The sequence below is a fragment of the Acomys minous genome (genome assembly GCF_964271855.1).
Source record: "Acomys minous genome assembly, chromosome: 19".
NCBI classification, from domain to species: domain Eukaryota; kingdom Metazoa; phylum Chordata; class Mammalia; order Rodentia; family Muridae; genus Acomys; species Acomys minous.
Window position 1 is genome coordinate 18,126,618 of NC_140499.1, and position 23,478 is coordinate 18,150,095.

The 23,478-nt window shown below is 42.1% G+C and overlaps 1 protein-coding gene across 1 annotated transcript in view; it reads left to right on the top strand.

Moving 5' to 3' along the window:
• Positions 1–23,478, top strand: part of FAT4 (FAT atypical cadherin 4) — a 133,062-nt gene that overhangs the window by 47,004 nt on the left and 62,580 nt on the right. Inside the window, exons 2-4 of the mRNA XM_084768703.1 lie at positions 11,772–11,903; positions 18,135–18,396; positions 18,519–18,869. Of these exons, the coding sequence (XP_084624829.1) occupies positions 11,772–11,903; positions 18,135–18,396; positions 18,519–18,869 (745 nt within the window). The remainder of the gene's footprint in view (positions 1–11,771; positions 11,904–18,134; positions 18,397–18,518; positions 18,870–23,478) is intronic.

The window sequence follows — 23,478 nt, forward strand, 5'->3', positions numbered from 1 at the left end:
AGAGTTTGGTGCAGGACACATGACTGAGTAGTGACCTTAACCTGTTGTTCGGTATTTTTATTTGGGAGATCATTACAATAATGGTATTTTCAGTTAATCAGTCAAAAACAAAATAAAAAAAAATACTGTCCAGCACTGAGTAACATACAAGTTTATTCTTCCTCTTACAGTCCTGGAATCCAAGAGCTATCTGGGTCTGCAGTGTTGCACAGCCCAGCGGGCTATGTGAGAGAGTGTACCATGAAGGGAGGGTGGTGTAGAGTAAGATGAACCAATTTTACATACTTGTGATAAGCATCTGAGCTGCCTTCTGGATTCAAGCCACGTGGAGCTGTCTAACACCCAGGGCAATCTGATGGACTCTCGTTTTTCTCTCTGCGACGTTATAAGAGCATCTAGTCTAGGGAAGTGTGCGTTTGTGGAAGGCACACCTCCTTGCAGCTGAATAAAATTCCACGGTGCAGCACATTTTTGTGATCCACTCATCCACTGATGGGCATCTAGGCTATTTGCATTTCTGGACTATTGTTAGTAGAGCCACAGTGAACAGAAATGTACAAGAGGGACAGGTACCCCTTTGGGTACATGCCCAAGAGTGGAAGAGCTGACTCATATGGAGGATCTATTTCTAGCTTTGCGGGGAACCTCTACACTGACTTCCATAGTGGCTGCATCAGCCAAATTCCTACCATCATCTCCTTTCCGCACATTCTGCACAGCATTTACTGCCATTTGTTTACTTGACGCTATCCACTCTGACTGGGGTTAGATGGACTCTCGGGAAGTTTGAACTTGCATTTCCCTGGGTAATGGCCTTGATGGTATTTTAAAATGTCTATTAGACACTCAAATTTCTTCCTTTGAGAACTATCTGGTCAGTCCCATGGCCCAGTTTTCAAAATTGTGTTGTTTGTTTCCCTACCTTGTAGGTTTTTTTCCTAAGCTTGGTCGGCAGTTTCATTTGCTCTACAAAGACTGCTTCCTTTTGTGTGACCCACTTGTGGATTGTTGCTTGTCTCTCCTGAGTTGTTGGAACCTAATTCAGAGCATCCTAGTCTGTGCCTGTACTTTCAACCACGTCTCCCACTTTCTCCTCCAGCAATTTCAGCTTCTCAAGTCTTACTCGGATCCATTTGGAGTTGATTTTTAAGCACAATAAGAGATAAGGATGTAGTTTTATTCTGTGAATTCATTCAGGATTCCAAGCATTTATTGAAGATGCTATCTTCTTCCATTGTGTATTTTTGCTGGATGTCTAAAAACTCGGGTGAGTGTAGCTGGGTGGCCTTGTATCCTGGTTCTCTATTTGATTCCATTATTAGTGGGTGTATTTTTGTGCTTGGACCATGCTGTGTTTACTATGGTGGCTCTGCAATGTAACTTGTGATCAGCTGTGCTGACACCACCAGCAGTGTCCCTTTGCCTATGACTGATTTCCTTACTTGAGGTCTTCTCTGTTTCCATATGACTTTAAGGATTTTTTTTCTATTTCTGTAAAGAATGTCACTGGAAATTTGATCAGGACTGTTGCATGGAATCTGCAGATTGTGTTTGGTGAGATGGAAACTCTCAGGATTTTGATTTTTCTAATCCATGAGTATGAGTGACCTTTCAGGCTTCAATTCATTGGTTCAATGTGTTATAGATTTTGTTATTCACTCCCTTGGTTAGGTTTATTGCACTATAGTCTATCCTTTTTCTTTGAGGCTTTGATGAATGGGATCCTTTACCTGATTTACACTCGAAGTTTTAGATCTTACATCAGGGTTTTTATTCATTTGGAGTTAGTTTTTGTCTAGCGTGGGAGATGGGGAAATCTAGTTTCATTTCTCTAGTCTTGGATGTCCAGTTTTCCTGCCATCATTTGTTGACGAGGCTGTCATTTCCAGTGTGTGTTTTAACACTTTTGAGTCCCCATCCTTCCTGTAGAAATTGATGTGTTAGTTGCTATTATGGTAAATGCCAATGATGTTCACTCTGTTACCCTAGAGTTTGCACTGGCTGCCTTTCCATCCACTGCTGCCACATGGAATCCCCAGGACAGATAGGATTGTGGGGAATGAGGTGGCAAGTTACATGCCACAGCGCAGTTTATGAATAAGCTTAGAGCAGTAAAGCATGTCTGCAGTACCTGGCATACCTCAGGCCGGAAGCCACTGGCTTTTTTCTCTTTATTGTGTCTTCTCAACCATTCCTTAGCACATCAAAATTTCTGGAGGTAACTCAGGAACTGCCTTCCTTCTGTTCCCTGACCACCTACTCTCTTTTGCCTTAGTGTTGTTTCTTAGTGAGGAGCCCCTGTACCTCACAGGCTGACAGGAGCAGCTGCAGTCAGCTGAGCAGTTGTAGGTAGGGATGCTATAGGCTGAGATTCAGGCAAGAAGCTCTGATTGGGGATACAGATTTCTCATCTCTGACAATCTCCACTGAAAATGCACCGTCCATTTCCTGGTAAGCTAACAAAGCCGTGTGGTTCTAGGACATTTCAAGTTTCTCCATTTGTGACTACCCTACCATTCAAAGCGAGTGTGATAGATGAGCTAGTCACGAGGCATTGGGTGAACTACTGATGTTAGAGGGAGGGACACACAGTTATCTATGGAGAGGGATAAAGAACTGGGTCCAACTCACCAACCAACCAACCAATCAGCCTATCACCAAAACTTCTGCCTTTAATATAAGTCTGAGATTTCTGATTTTCAGTTGTGTGTGTGTGTGTGTGTGTGCGTGCGTGCGTGCGTGTGTGTGTGTGTGTAGAGGCGAGAGGCCAGTCTAGAGTGTTGTTCCTTGGGTATCATCCGCCTTTTCCTTTTTTTTTTTTTTTTTTTTTTTTTTGACAGTCTCTCTCTGGCTGGACTCACCACATAGGCTAGCCTCGCTGGCCAGCAAACCACAGGGGATCTTCTGCTTCTGCTTCACAAACTGTAGCATCACAGGCAAGCACCAGGATGCCAGGCTTTCTTTTGCAAAGGCTCTGGGGCCGGACCTTCAGTTCTCATGCTCTCGGAGCAAGTCCTTCACAGGGCGAGCTGCCTTCCAGCCCCTTTGAAGTCTGAGCAGACACTGTCTCTGTCTCATGGCATCTAGCGCCCGCTAAACAAGGAAAAATTGTGTTCACTAATCGCCACATTTTCACTTGTTGCTTTTTATAAAGTTCCCCTCTAATATGTGTCTCTCTTACTCAGATCAACATCTACCAGAAAGAACATTCCGGGATGCCTTTGCAGGGTGTTTGTTTTAAAGAAACACACAAAAAAAAAAATTTCCTGAACCTCCACTTGAAAACCACACATCTTTTAATTCCATCTTTTACTCTGCGGACGCTTGAGGGCATCTGTAAGAATCTGGGCAAATGTAGAATTAGGCAGTTTTGATTTCAGGCAAAGTTGACATGGTTATGTATGGCAGCTTTAGAAGAATTCCTTATTTGGTTCTGACTTGAACAATATTGAATGCGCCATGGCTCCAGCTTCTTGTTATGTCACCACCACACACTTAGCGAGCTCCGGAAAGCACGCTGCCTCCAGAACGGGCTTAACTGCTTTGTGCCTGCACCCCTGGCCACCCTCATCAGTGCTGGCTCCCCTCCAAACCTGCCTGTTACACACAAGTATTCCTTGCCTATGAGAAATGCATCAAAATTCCAAGAACATATGCTGCTGACTGCTGGGAGAGTTTTAGTGGCGAGAGATTAGCATAATGGCTTTGGTTTGAGAAATTTAATTGGGCATGGTCACATCCGTGTTGTGTATATGAGTAACAAGCTGTGCCTTGAAGCTCTTTATGTGATTTTTCAATTTGCTTTTAGAAGTGAAACTAAAGGCTCGAAAATGCACATGCTTCCTTCTCGCCTAATAGTCAGCAATAATGAAACCAGAGCAATCCATCTTTGTATGGAGTTATGCACAGGTGCCTGTGTATACATGTAATTGCATTTAACCTGGACAAAGTTTCAAAGACTGACATGCTTAGTAGCTTAGTATTCCCTGAAGTAACTAAACCCTAAATTAATATTTTTATTAAGTTTTATCCCTTTTGAATTATACTTCTTTTACTAAAGTGTTTCCCATAAAATGCATACATGCAATCACAGCTAATATTTATTTTCTAGTAGAAGTATTATGCCATTTTCATTTGTATATGCATACGTGTGTGTGCAATGTGCAAGTATGTGCAGGTGTGCGTGTGCAGGTATATGTAATATGTGTGTGCTATGTGAAAGTATATGTGCAGTTGTGTGTGTGTGCAGATGTGTTTTTGTGTGTATAGAGGTGTGTGTGTGTATGTGTGTGCATGCGCGCACGCGTGCACCTGCCCATGCGTGCCAGATGGCAATCTTGGGTGTTATGCCTCAGAACTCATTTTTTTTATAATAAAAAATTTTACTTGAGACAGGGTCTCTGCCTGGGACGTTTCATAAAGTGGAGATTGGCTAGTCAGGAAGTGCCAGGGAGCCAGCTGTCTCTGTCTTGCCATAGCTGAAGTTAAAAGTACCTACCACCTTGCCCAGGTTTTTCACATAGGTCCTGGAGGTTGAAGTCAGGGCTTCATGCTTATGAAAAGACCTTCAGCAGTGGGGCCATCTCCTCAGTCCCTCAGGATTTTCCTTTAGATGGCTGGTTTAAGATAGATCTTGCTCTCAAGACTAAGCTAAGATCAGCTTTCTGGGCAGCCACTTGCCTAGGCCTTTCAGATGTGGGAATTATTGTTGTGGACACTGGGCTTTCTTTTAGGTCTAAAGTGGGCAAAGAAATATCTGAGAGATGGAGCGCTGGCTCAGCAGGTATGAGCGCTGACCGGCTGCTTGCACAGAGGACTGGATTCGGTTCCCAGCAACCACGTGACAGCTTATAGCTTTTGTAAATCCTGTTCCAGGGGATCCAACACCCTTTCCTGGCCCGCTTGGGCACCAGACATGCACAAGGCTCACAGACATACATGTAGACATACACTTGAGGGTAAAAGCAAATGAAGTGAGTCATTAATAAGCCTAAATATACAGGTTTACTCTTAGGTCGCCCCTGAGACTTCGGTAGTTTCAGTATCTGCAGCAGATTTGGGTTCTCAAGAGTGTGGGGTCCACCAAGGCAGGACATACTTTTCAGTTCCCCTGGCTTTCCTAATAGCTCACACACAGCCCTCACCAGGCTCTCACGGAGCGGGATATGAAGTCTGTCCTCCAAAGTCTGATTTCTCCCACCAGGATTCCAGGTTCTCGGTCCCAGTCAGTCATGCAGAAGAGACATACACTCTTGTCACCACAGACTGTGGAATTGGGTCGGATCTATGTGATAAATAAACAAAATGCCTGAGCGTATTGCTCATAGGCTGAGCACGGCCCGTGAGTCTCCATAGTCCAAACGCCGCGGTCCTGACATTTGGGCATTTAAATGTAAGCTGTTCCTTGTTAAGACCTCCTCATAACTAAAATGTGAGTCACTCGCGAACTGTAATGGATGTTGGCTCTGCAGCACGAGGAACCGCTCAGAACACAGGGAAAGCTTCACCCAGACTCATGGCAACAGAGCTCCCCAGTGGTCACCCCAAATAGGGAAAAGAGTGTGGGACAAAATGAAAGCAGCTGGGCGGATCCTGGCACCATCCTCGCCTGCAGCGTCATTTTTCCTTTTAAGAAATGAAAGTGCATAGTGCCCAAAAGCCACACAGTACAGTGTAAACAGGGGTTGGGCTTTCATTATACTCATGACCAGACTCTATTTGAGATTTTTAACTGGAGTCGGCCATGTGTTCTACTGATGAAGATATAGTTCATCTACAATCATAACACCAAAACAAAACTAAAGCAGAATGCCAGAGTTCTGGCCAATAATCAGCTAGCACTTGGGTGGAGGGTTCTTACAGCAAATGTAGACTTTCATGTAAATTTAATAAATAAATATTTGCTCCCAGGAGCTTGCATCGCATAATCAGTGAGCCAATCCTATTGAGTGAAATAAGTCACGTAGTATCTGGCTCTAGCCAGAGTAGATGCTAGCACATTTAAATCTAAATTTGATCATCTACCCAGAGCGATGAATCTAGTGAGTCACCCCACTGTCTCTGTAATAAGCTCTGCTCTCTGCTTTCCTGGGTAGACGGTCAGCTTCCATGTCCCGGCAAGCCTGGGCTTTCTGAACAGCTGAGTGCAGGCATTTTGGGAAATGTAAAATCCACATGACACCTCAGGTCAAGCAGGAAAGGTGGTGCCTTCCTCTTCAGGGCTAAAGGAAGCGACGGATCAGACACGGGGACTGAATAGGTCCTGGGGGTGGGTTTCAGCTGGACCTCCATAAGGAAGAGGGGTGGGATCTCTATGTAGGAGTGTGGTGGGACCTCCATACAGAAGAGGGGATTAAGATCTCTGTGTAGAAGAGGAGGTGGCAGTTTTGCAGCATCTACTTCACTCCGATGAAATAAAAATTATTTTCAGAGTAAGACTACAATATTTTCCTTGGTGATTTTCAGGGGGTGAGTACCCAGTATACATGCCTATGACCTAGGTACCATTTAGCAAAATGTCACTGCAGCAATAACACGATGGCCACTTGTCAGCCATGCATACTGGGGTGGCCCTGTGTTGCTCAGCCTGGCAGCCTCTGCCATGGTACTGGGTCCCACTGAGGATTCCATCTCATTTTACTTCGCTTCTCAAATGAAAGCCCTTCTGCACTAGCCATAGTGATGCTTGTCCTGATGCTCTGCTAAGTTTGAGTCATCATTATGAGCATGATATATTGATATTATCACAGTATAGTTAATGCCACCAAGAAGATGCAAAAGAGCTAGGAATGCAAGAGGATGGCGTGGGTCTAACTGTTGCTGTAGGGAGGAATGCTTTCATCAGTGTGGTCCTCATGCTCCAGTAACTGGCCACTGTTGCAAACAAACAAACAAACAAAAATCAGGTTTGCTTTAATGACATATCCTTAAAAAAAAAAGATTCTGTTAGGCGTGGATGGTTTATAAATATGATCAAGACAGGTTTGTCTTCTCCAAATCTCAGAACATAGAAGTCACTGTTTTGAGTGTTGTTGCTAATGGTTTTGGGAACTGGAGAGTCTCAGAGACAGGCTGAGTGTCTCTGAAATTGTCTGTGACAATCTATAATTCTTCAACATACGCACAGTGTTTTGAGCATGGATGTATTGCCACAAATGGAAAATTCCACACTTGCCCCTGGGAAGCAGTCAAGACACAGACAAACTGAAAATACTTCATAAAATTACCTTCAGCTGTGGGCAGAAGGTACCTATGAAACAAAAGTCAGTGAGGTGTTTAGACTTGAGATTCTTACCTCAAACACATCGATAAAATCTTACACGTATCCCCAAGTCTAGAAGCAGCCGACTACCAGGAAAGCCTGATCCCAAGGTGCATTGCTCAGTCTTTGCCAACTTCAGCAAGTATGAATCTATGTAGAGACCTCTGATCTATAGCCTTCTGTCACTGAAAGAGATGTTAGAAACAAAGATTCATTAAAAGCTGCACCTTTAGGGCAGGGGAGATGGCGTACACACACACACACACACACACACACACACACACACACACACACACTTAAAAAAAACCTTCAAATTGTACTTGTTCATAATCTTGATGGAATCCCTCAATATCCAGAGAGAGAATGCATGTGGACTTGAACTTTTAGTTTTGATGTAAATGATTTTCATAATTTATACAATCCAGATGTCCTATAATGCATGTAGAATTTAACTAAAGTGTCAGTTCCACAAAGATAAAATGGCCAGAATGTTATATTCTATGCTTGCCACTCAGCCAAGTGCTTTTTGCCCTGACATGGTGTGGCTTGCTATTTTACAGTTTTTGTACTTGCTATCTCTCTAACTATTTTCCTGTTAGTAATTTCTGAAGTGATTAGAAGAAGCCCATCATTTAGGAAGAAGACATATGTTTATGATTTTTATAAGCAATCAATTATACCTGTGTCTACACTGCAGATTTCATGTGTAATATACACTCTAAACTTCCTACTGAATGAGTAAATGAACTTGATGTAACACAAAGACAAACCTATCTCAACATTTTCCAACAAGCCACAGATAAAATATTCTAAAAATCGGAAAACTGTGAATAAAATCCTTTCTCTCCTCCCCTCCCCTCCTCCCCTCTCCTCTCCCTTTCCCTTCCCTTCTTGTCTCATCTCTTGTTCTTCCTTCCTCCATTTCTCTTCTTTCTTTTCTTCTCTATCTTTGTTTATCTTTCTTTCTTAAAAAAAAAAAAGCATTTCTAATGACCAGCAGTTTAGCTTTTTCCCTCTGCCCAAAGGCTGCTAAACTACCACTACTAGAAGTTGAGAGTAGAAGATTCCTAACATCCAGGCTTGTCTTCAAGATTGCACATCTGATAAGGTTCAAGTAAACAGTGTGAAATGTAAACGTAAACCCACTCATTTTTTTTTCTTTTTGGTTGAGAAAAAGGCAAACTTGAGTTAACAGAGGGAAAGATATTAACTAAGTAATATGTAAGATTCTACTCTCCCCATTATTAAAAGAGAAAGAATTTGGGGGAAGCAGGTTACATGTTCAGGTTTTATAATGTGCACCTGCGACTCTAAGCTTACACCTGTCTTTACAAGGTCATAAAATAAACTTCCTGCGTTTCACTAAAACAAAAAACAAACAAACAAACAAACAAAAAAAACCCCTAGCATTTCATATATCTCTTCAAATGTTAACTTCTTCAAACATAATTTTCATGTACTTTTGAATTAGGACATTCTTCGTGTGGCAGGTTTCTGCTTTAACACCAAGGGCAGAGGCTGGTGGCCTTGGGCACATCATTGAGCCTGCTCAGCATTCCAGACTCTGCATTTGGCTCAAGAAAATTCAATGGATGCTGGCCCTGCAGCCTAGCATTGTTTTTCTTAGATAAAACACTTGACGTTTCAATGCCTTGGCTCACACTGTCTGTAAAATAAAGGAAGTGGACAGGATGCTCCTTCAGATTTCTTAAATGTTAATACATCTTGCAAACAAATGGATCTCTGAACTTTCAGTGTGCTATGCATCCTACAGCCTTACAAGCTGCACAAAACATTTTTTTTCCCACACATTGAGACTCGCTTTGCAAAGGTCAGTGGGAGGCAAAGACTTTGAAACAGAATTCAAGTTTTTCTTTCACCCTCACACCTTTTATATTTTAATAGTTATGATAAACTAGCTAGCACACACACCACACACATTGTTTTATACTGTGTATGTGCGTGTGTGTGTGTGTGTGTGTGTGTGTGTGTGTGTGTGTGCAGTGTTTGTGTGTGTGGGCATGTGCAGCCTTCAGAGGATCCAGATGTGACGTCGTGAAGGTCCCAGGCTTAGTAACAACCCAGAGCTACAGCTCGTATCAGCCACAAGCCATACAGAGCAGCATGTTACTGTATAACCAGAAGCCATACAGAACCTGTGTGTAACCAACAGATAGTGAATGATGTATGAAAAATGTACCCAAGTGATAAATACATTTTCACACATGCACAAATTATCCTCTTCTGGAATCTGGACTGCTTTGCCTGTGATATACACACTCACACCAACATTTATCATCCAGCCTGTGGAGTCTATGAATGCTTGGCCTGTGTTAGCCACAAACATCACAGAAGAAAATGCGGCAGGGCTCTGCTGCTTTAAGGGAAAGGGTAAAATGTGCTTATAGATGTATATGCAAATTGAAGCATTGGAAACCTACTGTTGATGTGCTTTCTTCTCTTAAAAGAAGAGAAGAATTCCTTTCCCAAGCCTGAGGAATTCTTTGAGCTGCCTTCTCACTTTGGGGTGGTTATTTTTCTCAGCACAGAAAGGACCGTGCTTGGCTCACTGGCTTGGTCCTCATGTCAACTGTTTCTATCCCTTGTCTGGATGGAGATGTAGAATGACTTGTTTTTAAATATGATATAAAACACAGAAATAAACCACTGAAAGTTTAGCAAAGACCTATGAGAGCATAATTAAGACTATAATTTTAAAGACCTCTTTCTGTATAAGTCTGGTCATTTTTTTTTTTTTAGATACAAAGTAATTATTAGTGGTTTATCTAGAATGTTAAAATAGTTCATTAGATTCCTGAGTGAGACTACATGATGAAAAAGTACTTTCTGTATGCTCACTTAAAGGACAAACCAAAAGTCAATATAGAGGTGAGATCTGCTGCTAGCAGCTACCTGTGCACTAGGTAGCTGCTCTGGGGGTTGAGAAGATGTCTCAGTGGGCAGAGCACCTGATGTCCTAGTATGAGGATCCAAGTTCAAATCCCTAGAAGTCATGTAAAGGTCTGTAATCTCAGATTCCATGCAGCTAGATGGGAGGTAGACAGGGTATCTTCTGGGTGAGCTAGCACCTGGAGTATGCAGTGGTGAATGAAAGATCCTGTCTCAGACAGGATGCAGAGTAAGGCCCAGTGCCTGAAGATCTCAGCCATGTGAGCATCTTCATGAAGGTGTGCCTGTCTCTCAAAGATCTCTGACACAGACACCTGATTTTGAGGGAATGAAGCCAAGAAAAAGGAAGTGTTCAGGTTCAGTCAGGCGAGAAGCAGACTCTAACTTGTTTGTAAACCCAGGGCATTTGGAAGTCTGCTCCCGCACTGGGTTGCCTCTTCCGGGTGCAGTTAAAGCTGTCTGGGAACTCTGCTCAGAGGGAGGATACAGAGATCTCTCACAGGCGGGGAGAGAAACTGCAGGCTTCTACTGGCCTCTCCTACCTTTGCCTGAATGAGCTCCAGCCATTTGCTGGCGAGCAAATCTCTTCCACTAAGATGGAGAGAGACTTGAAGCAATTATTCAGTATCCAATTCCGTATTTTTCTTCTTTTATCAATTGTTCATCCACTTATTTATCTAATTTGTATTTTCCCAACATTTCTGGTCAGTGACATTGAATCCACCATTGTTCCCTTCCCTTTGAGGAGAATCTATGCACTCTGGGTGGCCCCCTCTCTTTTTACTCCTCATCTTAACCCCTGGATCTTATAGGGTCTCCACAGTAAAACTGTGAACAATGGCTTCTCACGGAATACACTTTCACTGGATGGCTGGGTTTTCCTCAACTTGATTTGTGATCCTCTCTGAGGAAGCTTTCAGTACACTTGCAGCTGTGTGTTCTCAACTCAGAGGAGAGACACACAGGCTGAAGCTGCTGTTTAGATGTCATAGGTTTGGTAGGAAAGCTAACTCTGGCTAACACCTTCCAAAGAAAGTGGTTAATGATTGTAATCTGTGGACCATGGTGTCTGAAAGGGAGGTTGGTGCATTTTCATTACTCTAAATGGGAGTCAAGATGGACAAGTGTGTAGTTTTGTGTTCCAAAATTAAGAGGGTGGATGTTACATGGAGAAATTTCAAGTGTTTCTTAAAACAATGTGTGAATAACGGCTTTACTTCCCACAGATATTAGTTTCTGCTGTGCAAACACTTTAGGCAAAAACTGGCTGTGCCACCTCACCAGTGTTATCTGTCATCATGGTTGGAAGATGGATGGTTCTTAGTCTTGGGAGACCTTGACTATGGGTTGCAGTGACAACTCTCAGGGGAAATTTTCCAGTCTGAATTCCACTGTGACCATTTAAAGTCATTTGATATCAACAAGCCAGAGTCTGTTTGCTCGGCCTAATGTGTTTATATAAATATTTTATACCTGTCCTGCAAGGAACATTTCGTTTGGGGTGGTTTTGATTCCCTTTGGGAAGGACAGTTGTATGGACTCCTGGTCTGCATGTTGTGTTGAGCCCTCATGTGTCGTTCTGTTTTCTTTTTCTTTGTAGGTGGAAATAACGCTTCAAGATATCAACGACAACCCACCGGTGTTTCCAACAGACACTCTGGACCTTACCGTAGAAGAGAACATTGGAGACGGCTCTAAGATCATGCAGCTGACTGCCATGGATGCTGATGAGGTAGCTCATGCTGTCAGACCCTGCCTGTGGTGACGTAGACAATTCCCAGTGGTGCTGGGGCTCTCGTGTGCAGTGGCTAGGGTTACAGGTTCTCTGTTCTTTCCTGGGGAGCATATACGCATGGGGTATGCTCAGTCTGAAAAGTGCATGGTTCACAAGCATGAAGACTCAAGCTCAAGGTTTTCACCCTCACAGAAAAGCTGGGTGCAGTGGTCCTAGCTTGTAACCCCAAGACTGGAGAGGCTGAGATGAGAGGATCTCTGGGGGTGCCTGTCCAGCCCATCTGGCCTATATGATGAGCCCCAGGTATCAGTGAGAAACCTTGTCTCAGACAAACAAACAAACAAACAAACAAACAAACAAGGTGGGGCTGCAGAAATGGTTCAGTAATGAAAAGCAATGACTGCTCTTGTAGATGATCCAGTTCCCAGAAGCCATCTTGGGGGGCTCACAGCTGCCTGCACCCTCAGTGGATCCAACATACTCTTTGGCCTGTATGGATATTGAACTCATGTGCAGGCACACACACACACACACACACACACACACACACACACACACACACACACATGATTTAAAATTTTTAAATTTTAAACTAAAATTTTTTTAGAAAGCCAGGGGTTGGGTAACCCCTGGCAAACATCTATGTACTCACACACACTTGTACCCACATAAGCCCATACCTACCCCCAACACAAATAAAATAAAAGAATGGGACTAGATAATGTCAGTTAGGAAGCTATTTTCAGATCAAAAATTTACATCTCAGTTGTCTGTCCTTTGCATTTTAGATTTCTGGGCCACGTAACTTTTTTTTTTTTTTTTAAATAAAGGCATCTAAAATGTATCTTTGTTTTTACATTTTCATCATTTATTTTTTTCTTTCATAGCATCCAAGTATCTATTTTTATTTTATTTGTAATTGGAAAAAACAGATAATTTCACACTAATAGTATTTAACGTGACCTTAAAATCCTTATGTTTTTAATAATTATATATTTATTTATGTCTATATAAATTAAAATTTGTGTACTATTTATTTAAGGCTGGCACGCAGAAAATTAATGAGTTCTTTCAATTAGCAAATTTCATACCTATTGATGAATGTGAAATTTGGACACAATATAGATCATCACCCTCTATATTTTATTGTAAGTGTAGACACACAATAGCTATGCTACAAATTGTATGGAGCGTCATATTAGTAATTGACACTTGCCCACATAAAAGCTCCTTGCTTGTTTTCTCCCTTCCTGAGTAAAAGGCTTAATTAATACTCTGATATTGAGGGGAAAGCCTTCCTAAGCAACCAAGAGAGCTTCCCATCAACCCTCACTCATGCCCCACGCAGAACTGGCTTTGCCCCTCAACTACAGCTATGTGTGAACACCTGCTTTTTTAAACAACCATAATTAAATGGTTTATAGATGTAGTTATTTAACATTGAATTAGTAAGTAGGCCAAGGCTGCACGTGGTGGCACACATCTGTAATCTGGGGGCAGAGGCAGGTGGAGCACTGTGAGTTGGAGGTTGGTCAGGTATACCCAGTGAATAACAGGCACCAGGGCTATACAGTGAGACCCTGTTTGAAAAATATAAATTTAGAAAGGTAAATGAAAAAAAAAAATAAAGACTAGTCCTAACAGCCAATTAGCCTAGTCAGTTAATTTTGTAAAATTAGTAAAAGGGAAGAGATTGGAACATAAACTTTTAGATGATTATAGTTTTCCTCTAGAAAATATTTTCCCTTGGTGCCTGCCATTTCATTTTGTATAGCGAAATGTCAACACTGGTTCCCAGGTCAGTGAGTACTAGTGATTGTGAGACTGAACTCCTGTACTGTTGACTTATATGTCACTTCTGGTATGCTTTATCTTATTAAGCTTATTAGCTTATTAAAGCTCATCACAGACATAACATGTTTAGCTGTATCAATTTATGAAGTTCCATGAACCCCACTTGAGTCTCCTGCAGCTGCTGGAGGCTACTCAGCACTGAATGGCCGTAGTTGCTTCTCAGGAAGAGAGATATAAAACTCCTTTGTTTGAAATGTTTTGTTCTAATTATTTTAGAAAAATGAAGCAACACTGAGGTTCATTTTAATAAATATTTTATTGTTGTGGATGTTGAATCTGTGGAATATTATGATTGATATGGGATTGCTCAACCCAAATTATAGTGGATTGCAAATGCATTGTAAGTGGGAATTTAATTGTTTTAATCAGCACACAAGTCTAAGAACTGTCCTCTTGGGACTGTTAGATGCATTGTTAACTATTACACTGACTTGTTTGTACTTACATTTCCCTCTCAAGCACACATGCGGTTGACATGAGTGCTATGCTGTGCTGTGTGCGTGGTATGCTTCTCTTGGTTTGCTGTGCCTTTGAATGCAGCCTGTATGTGGCTCATGCCCAACTGCCTTTACGTTCATCTTTAAGAGATGCTTGCAGTCTCAATGACATTTGAGGAAGGGTGGAACGTGCCTTATCTCTCTAGATATTTACATCCAAATTGGGTATCATGAAACTTGGGTTTGCTTCATTTTTTGTTGAGGGCTGGAACCTAGATTTAATACATAATTAAGCAGACAGGCATGATCATCTACACGTCCCACTTTACAAAGAAAGACACAGAATGTAAAGAGAAAGACACAGAATGTAAAGATGCAGAGTGTGTAAGCCTCCTGCTCAGGGCCAGGCAGGGTGGAGGTGCAAGGGGGAAAGCGGGAATAGACAGGCGGAGAGGGAGACACATGAGCAAGTTAAGGGAGAGGGGAAAGAAGACTGGGGTGCCTGCAGGCTGCAAGAGCTGCTTGTTGGGGGGGTTTACAGTAAAACAGGGTGTGTCACAACGTTTAAGTCTATATACCCACCAGAAATCTGAAGGTGCTTTAAGACGGTTCTTCATTTTTCTTTCTTTCTTTCTTTCTTTCTTTCTTTCTTTCTTTTTGTGATGAAGCCCATTGGTATTTTCTCCTCCTTCAGCAGACCTTTTTCTTTTATTTTTTTTAAATTGAAAGATAAAATCATTCATATTACATCTCAATTGCTATCCCATCCCATGCATCCTCCCATTCCTCCCTCCCTCCCGCTTTCACCCCATTCCCCTTCCCTATGACTGTGACTGATGGGGACCTCCTCCCCCAGAATATGATGCTAGGGTATCAAGTCTCTTCTTGGTAGTCTGCTATCTTTCCTTTGAGTGCCATCAGGCCTCCCCATCAAGGGGACATGGCCAAATATGAGGCACCAGAGTTTGTGTGCCCAGTCTCCACTTAACTGTGGAGAATGTCCTGTCCCTTGGCTAGATCTGGGTAGGGGTTTGATGATGACTGTACAAATAGGGGGAAGATCCCACAGTACAGAGTTGTTCAGCTCTCCTTGTGTGGAACTGGCATTTCTTTGATCCTTATCGAGCAGAATGGACACACAAGCTCCCTACAGGATTCCAAGATTTGTCTTTTTCCTCTGAGCTGTTTGCGATGGGTTATTGGTATTTTTGATAACCTCTTGGTCTAAGGGCTTTGCTTGCTCAGCTCCTCACCTCTTAGCTGGAATGGAAACAGCTCACTGGAATGCTTCCCGGCCTCCGGGGCCTTTGCTGTGTTTTTCTTTTTCTTCATCTGTTTTGTCAGAACAGTGTTGAAGTGCAAGGTGCGGCTTGTACTCTGCAGCGACCCAGGAAGTTGCTGTGTTACTGACTGTGGAGAAATGTCTCGAAAATGCTGACGATGTAGATGTTGCTGGCAAATTCTATTAACTTATTGGTTATAACCCATAAATTTTTCTTTAATTACCATAACTGGAAAATATTCATGTTTTAGAGAAACTGTAAGGCACTGAGTAACGGGATCAGTTTTAGAAGGCCACATTCTCCAGTCACCAAGCCTGCATGCTAAGGACAGCCCAGAACATTCAAAAGTTCAGTTTTTGAAAAGAACTTCAGGTTGGAAAACCCAATTGCATGCTATTGCTATTTATCCCAGAGTCCTCCTGGGGGACTCTGCCTCAGGCAGCTCAGGGATAGCACTTTCATGGTGTGTCCCGCTTGACAAGATTGACATGTTAAATGAACAGACTTTGCAACGCCCCTCCCCCACACTTTACCCACGACTCTTGACCAGACGTTTCAGCTGTTCATGAGTAAATAGCCGCAGCTGGTACTGTAGGGGAACCAATCGCTGTAGGGACAGGCTCTTCACTTCCTTTCAGAGTGGCTACCATTTGAAGACATGGTGTATTATCCTGACTCATTTTGTAGATGGGGCATTTCTACGTATGGAATCCTTTGTATGCTGGTTTCAAAATGTTCCTGTCTCTTGGAACTCTGTAGGCTTCCTAATCCGTATCACTTGCAGAGTCTAGAATATAGTTGTCATCCCCTGGTCACTGTGGTACTAGGTAGCGGCTTTCCTTGTGAACTAGAATGGTCCAGAATGTGGGCAGATCAGCAGTGAAAAATGATTCTTGGATGTTTTTGTTCAACCCTCAAATTACAGTGTGTATGTTAGAAACAGGTGAATACAGGAGTAGAAATGTGCCAACCTCAGCCCTCCTCTTATTAAGTTACAGGAGGGTTTTTAGCCACTTTCTTTATTACATTTTAAGAGTGGCTTTGGGAATACAATATAAAAAGCCAGTGAAGGCCGCTGAACGTAAGTTCCTTTGCATAAATACCAGGAATGGAATTGCTGAATCTATTTTCAGGCTCACTTTTGTGTGTGTGTGTGTGTGTGTGTGTGTGTGTGTGTGTGTGTGTGTATGTGTGTGTGTGTGTGTGTTTGTTTGTGTGTGTTCCTTGCTGTTGTTCGTCCTGACAGGTGGTGAGGCTCTGAATTGCTTCAAGTTCTTGATGTTTGTTGCTTCTTGTGTTCTGTGTGTAACTGCCCTGTTAGGTCTGAGGTGGCACGTCTGTGCAGTTTTGTTTGAATGTCCATGGCAGCTAGTGACATGTGACACTGCACAACTTTTTACACACCTGCTGCCTTTCCTAGCTTCTTTGGAGAGACAGCTACATGAGTCCTCAGTCATTTTTTGTTGTTGTTGTAATTACATCAGTTGCTACTTTGTGGTCTCTGGGTCCTTTGGAAATGACCCTCCTAGCATGTGTATAGTTTGCCCTCACAACTGTCGGTGCCTTTGCATTGCAGAAGTCCTTCAGTTTCGGGTCATCCCCCTTACCACTTGGTGGTTTTGTCACCTGTGATCTAATCACCAAGGCCAACATCATCAGGAAGAGAGACTCCTCCTGCATCTCGACTAAGAGACTTGGGACAATGTCGGGCCCCATATTTAGGAGTTCAGCCACTACACTACGTGTTGACTTTTGAGCACAGTGTGAGACACCAGGCCTGCTCCTTCCTTTCTTTGCCATGTGAATGAATAACCATTGCTGAACTGCTTATTCTTTCCAGCTTTATAGAGATCACTCGACTACCCCCATGGTTTAATTTTTCAGTTTTCTGTTCTGCTCTGTTGTGAATATGTCTAAGCATGCAGTTTTGTTACTGTAGCTTTGAAATATAGTTTAAAATCAGGAGGAGTTATGCCTCCAGCTCTTCTTAACATCGTTCCGTCTCATCTAGGTCTTTTGTGTTTCTATGTGAATTTTAAAATCGTTTTCTTCCTGTTACTTATTTGTTACTTATTTTGATTTACGTGTGTGTGTGTGTGTGTGTGTGTGTGTGTGTGTGTGTGTGTGTGTGAACATGTGTGAGTTTCTGTGTACCAAGTGCACACAGGAGCTTGTGGAAGCCAGAAGAGAGCATCAGATCCCTTAGAACTGGAGTTACAGGCATTTGCACGTCTCCACATGGGTGCCGACAATGGAACCTGGGTCCTCGGCAAGAGCAGTCAGTGCTCTTATCTGCTGAGCCACCTCTCCAGCCCTCTGTGTTGTTTTCTATGTCAATAAACAGGTCATGAGTACTTTGAGAGGGACTGTATTGATCTTGTAGATTGCTGTGGATCGTGCAGACCTGGTAGCCACAAACCGTCATCCAGTGTCTAAGCTCATATGAATTTTATGTCTTTATTTCATCTCCGATTTTTAATGGTCAGGACACAAATTCTTCTCTCATTAGCTGAGTTTATTTTCTCTGACCTTTTGAAGCTGTATACTCTTACTTGCACTTAAAGCCCCCAAATCCTCCCTTTGTCAAATTCACCCTCACTGAAAACAACCAGCTCTTGACTGCAGCCGCTCACAGGTCTGGTCTTTTCCCTCAGGGTGCCAATGCTCTGGTCACGTACGCTCTCATTAGTGGAGCTGACGACAGCTTCCGGATTGACCCCGAGTCTGGAGACCTGATAGCCACCAAGAGGCTCGACAGAGAGCACCGGTCCAAGTACTCGTTGCTGGTTCGTGCTGACGACGGCCTTCAGTCCTCGGACATGAGGATAAACATCACCATTAGCGACGTGAATGACCACACCCCCAAATTCTCCAGGCCTGTGTACTCTTTCGACATCCCAGAAGATACAACCCCCGGTAGGTGACATGCCCTGAGATGCGTTTTTAAGGAATCATCTTCAGCAGTGATGATGGATACTTAGGAATAACGCAGCACCACTTGGTCCACTAATTTCCGACTTGGTTTGTCATTCTGGCAGGTTCTCTGGTGGCAGCTATTTTAGCCACGGATGATGACTCTGGCGTGAATGGAGAGATCACTTACGTGGTGGAGGAAGACGACGGGGATGGGGTGTTTTTCCTGAATCCAGTTACTGGTGTCTTCAACTTGACTCGAGCCCTGGATTATGAAACGCAGCAGTATTACATACTCACGGTCCGGGCTGAGGACGGGGGTGGACAGTCTACCTCCATCCGAGCTTACTTCAACATCCTCGATGTCAACGACAATCCTCCAGTCTTCAGCATGAACTCCCACAGCACATCCTTAATGGAAAATCTGCCTATCGGATCCACTGTCCTTGTGTTTAATGTTACTGATGCAGATGACGGTATGTTGTTTCTGTGACATACTGTAAAGCTCCATTAAAATAGTGTAGATTTTACATGCGTTCAATAATAGTATTATATTATTAACTATTTTATTCATTCATTTGCTTATAAATGAATATATATGAATATATATTCATATTCATATATATACTTGTTTTGATTTACCTGTAGAGGATTTAAAAATCAAGCAATTTGTCATATTTTTATCACATAATTATTTTACATACACACTATAAGTTTATGCTTTTTACAAATTTCATCTTTAGTTTTTGTCCTAAATGTTTTACCAGTAATTTAGTGGTCAGGGTAAAAAGTTATACTGTTTATGTTAGATAAAAATGTATCTATTATGTATATATAGTATATATTACTCAAACTTTTAATTTTAATTTTTATTATATTTATTCATTTACCTGGTGTGTACTTGGGTGTGTGGATGCACATGCCATGTTATTTGAGGAGGTCACAACTTAGAAAAATGGACTCTCTCCTTCCACGATGTGCACGCTGGGGTTGCAACTTAGGCCACCAGTCTTCACTGTAGGCCCGTTACTCTGTTCATCCATCTTGCCAGCCCATATGGTACTTGAACTTTGAAAGAGTAAATTTTTTTTTGCTGCCAAAAGAGTAAAAAAGTCTTAAAAATACTTTAAAGTGAGTAACTAAATGACATATTATTATATGAAAAGTCTAATAATATTTTGGCAAGAATTCATGGACTGGAAAGCCTGGGATTTGTTTAGCTTCTAGTATATAATGAAATTCAGGATTTAAAAAAAATTATTATATTTTAATGTGTGTGTGTGTGTTACACATGTGTGCCAGTGCCCCCCAGAGAACCCACAGACATTTGTGAGCTGCCTGAGCCCCTTAATTTATTCTACCCATTCCAAAACATGAACATAGAGTGTTTATCATGTGATGTACATATATTCTTGAGTTATTTGTTCTTGTGGATATGTTCAACGTGCACATGTGCTTGTGTACATGCGTGTGTGCAGGTGTGCATGTGTGTGTGGGGTATGTTGCTGTACATGTTTGCATGCACAGGGGGCAGACCTTAGCCTCTGCTGTTATTCTGTCGGCACTGTCCACCTTGTTTTATGAAACAGTCTCTCACTGGCCTGAAACCCGTCAGACATGCTTGCCTGTCTGGCCACGCATTACCAGATCCCACCTGTCTCTGGGTCCCTACTGTGGGAATTGCAAGTGTGTGCCACCATGCTTAGCATTTTTATGTTACTTCTGGGGATGGAAAACAGGACCCAATGCTGCAGTCCTGGGTCAGCTTCCTATGCCCACTAGTTTTCTGCCTGGTGCGTATGTGGGTTCTGGTCTGTTGCAGCCCAGTGTAGCCTCTGGAGTAGGTTTCCTTTACCCCCAGAACATTAGATGTAAAACAATGTGAAAATGATTAAATGAGCACACTTAACATTTTAAAAACTTGTTGAAATGATTCCTGCACAAGCAGTCACAGACACACAGTAACTGTAGGCACCAGATCTTTTTTTTTTTTTTTTAAAGGGCGTTTCCCTCTTTCATTGTTCTGGTTAAAACTGTAAAAGTTTCAAACTATGTTAAGCCATTGTTCAGCCTGAATACCTTTATCAGTGTCATTTCCTGCCCCTTGACTTAAAATAGAGGACACAGTTCCCATTCCTTCTGGATTTGGAGGATAACGATAAGAACGACCTTGTATGCAAGAACACCAACACCATTACAGCGAACACTTCCGGCATGTCTATGAGCAATGCTAGTGAGACACTGAAAACTAACAGACTCACCTTAGCCTCTGCTCAGAATGTCCCGATGGGTGATACTCTTACACAGACAAGTGGTCCAGGAGAGCGGCTTTAACACTTTGAGTTGTCTAATGCTCACACTCAGAGTTTAAACTTGAACACTTTAGGGTACATAATCCTGACAATAAGGCCAATCTTACATTATTGCCAATACACAAACAAAAGTTGTAGCTTAGCATCTCCTGGCAATATGTTCTCTCTTACCATGCTGGAAAACATGCCCACTTGAGGCATCATGGTCATACAAGTTTGTTCAGATAGGGACACAACTGTCACTTTTTCTGAATGACTATGCCAATTTATCCTCGGTGCATGGTATAGATTGGACGAGGGCCCAACTTCATGGTGCAGTTCTCTGATAACCTTGTGGAACACGCTCCGTGAAGATGAGTGGTAACCCAGTCAGTACTGCGCATGTTTGCCACATCAGAGGCAAGCAAATATTAGCCCTTCTCATACCCAAGACAGCATTTTGTAGATTGTGGCTGAATGCATGCATTCGTAAGGCAGGCAAGTTTATGGTTTCAAAATGTGTTTCATTACTTTTATTACATGTATTTATAAATGTGCTGCAGTTTCTTAGGAATAAAGCATACATCAAATGCCAATTTTATATGATCACAACCAAACACACATACACACACACACACACACACACACACACACACACACACACACACACTCATTCACATCTAAGCACACTACCCCATCCCCACCCCACCACACGGACACATGCACACACCTTTGTGCACCTGGGCAACACTTACAACAATCAAGTTCTCAAGAAGAATTGTGAAACCGCAGGACTTGGAGCAAGTTGAATCTGAATGGTTGGAACAACCTGTATTCTGTGTAGTTATATCCACTGGACTGTAAAAGGCCACTGTATAAAAAAATTTAACATTTTACTAAATTTTTGAAAAAAAATGTGTTTCCTGTCTCTCTGCTCTGACATTTGGTGCAAGAAACAGGCAGGGTTATGCTTAGATCTTTGTAATTTTCCAGACAGGGTCAATGTTAAGAGTGGCTCCGAGTCCTTCTGGGGCCATGCGTATTTTCTAGGTATAGACTTCAAGCCAGGAATTCTATAATTGTTAAACTCTTTGGAGGGAAACGCCCCCTTTTAAAATACAACTCACTCTTTTCCATTGTCTGTTGATTCCAGTTCTAAGATAAGACCTATTTCTTGTCTTACAGCATTTTGTGAAATAACAGCTACCTTTTTGTTTCAAAGATCATAGTTATCTCTGGCTTATTTTAAGTGATACTGTCTGGTTTATCTGTGATTATAAATTAAATATAAATACCTTTATTCATCCTGATAGTTGAAAGTTTACATTTTGGTTCCCTGGCCCCTTTCCCTTCCTGGAAGGCCATGAGCCTTATGACCTTGACTTTTTGTCTTCCATAGGATAGCATTTATCCTGATAGCCAAGGTTGCTCAGAGCCATTTCAGCAGGCTGTGATGGCTCCTGGTTCACTGGTTTGTGGGGATTACCCAGGTCTCCACTAATTGTTTCTACTTTCCATTGGTCTTGGCTGTGGATCATTCTGTATGTCTGTACAGAACTAAGGTTTTTATGGCTGTTCTTTGTTATTGTTTTGCCTTTCGTGTCTGGCTGCCTGTGGATCTCAAGAATAGGAATACCACACTTGCTCTGGCCTCAGGAGACTCAGAAACCATACTTACAAAAATGTACTTTATGTAGAGAGCACCCCTGACGTATTCAATGAAATATAAAATCTTATATGAAAGTAGGTGGAACTTTTTCCGAACCTGGGCAGGCATAAGACATGGTGAACCATGCAGCCGATCTTGTTCAATCTGGATCATTGACCCTTTCCCTCCTGCAGGTGGATTGGTGGGTGGCCCCTGAACTTTAGTTGTTTATATTTTATGTTTATGATGTTCAGTCTCCTAAGGTTATAACTTCTGCTTCACTCATCCATGAGTTTTCTCCAGTAAATGGCTCACATGAATGACCACAAGGCATAATCTCTGTCTCCAAAGATCCATGCATCAAAGGTCACACAAGAAATTTTAGATCACTGTCTCAGTGCTCAGCCTTGCTTTCTAAATGTGTTTCCTTGTTATCAGCACGTGGGGAAAGGATGCAAGAGAGAGAGAGAGAGACCCTCCGGGTCAAGGGACAGACCACATTGGAGAAAGAAATTCTTTCTATTGCTTGGCTAATTTGCCTGAAAGGGAACTAGATATTCAGAAGAAGTGAAAGCAAATGTGTACTCAGGTATTCGCAGACCCCTGAGGACAAACTTTTACCTGAACAATTTAGTAAACTCTTCTAGGAGACTCTTGGCAAAGAGCAGCCATTGCTTCCAGTTGGTAGGAATCAGAAAGCTAAACAGTGAAAAATTACTTAAGATGAGATGTGAGAACATGCTTGACATTTTGAGCAGTTGAAATAATACTATTATGAGGCAGAAAATCTGATCTCTGTCTGTTTTCATTGCTCTAGAACCCACCTTTCAATGATAGTAAAACATAATGGCAAATATACTTTCCTCACTATCTTTGCTAAAGTCATTGCTGCAAGTTAAAAAAACTAAGTAGATAGTTTTTTTTTTTAAAAAAAAATCAAATAATGACTTATATTCTTAGGGTCAAAATGGTGTTACTTAAACATGGGCCATCAATAGCATGAGCCCTTTTGCCTGCAGACTTTCATGTATAACTTTTTTTGCTAACAGTTCCTTTAAGGACTACTTATTCAAAGGTTGGATTGTACATAAAGCTTGAGAGGCGCTATTTCCTCAAAGGACATTGCTTGGCCAGATGCGTAATAGG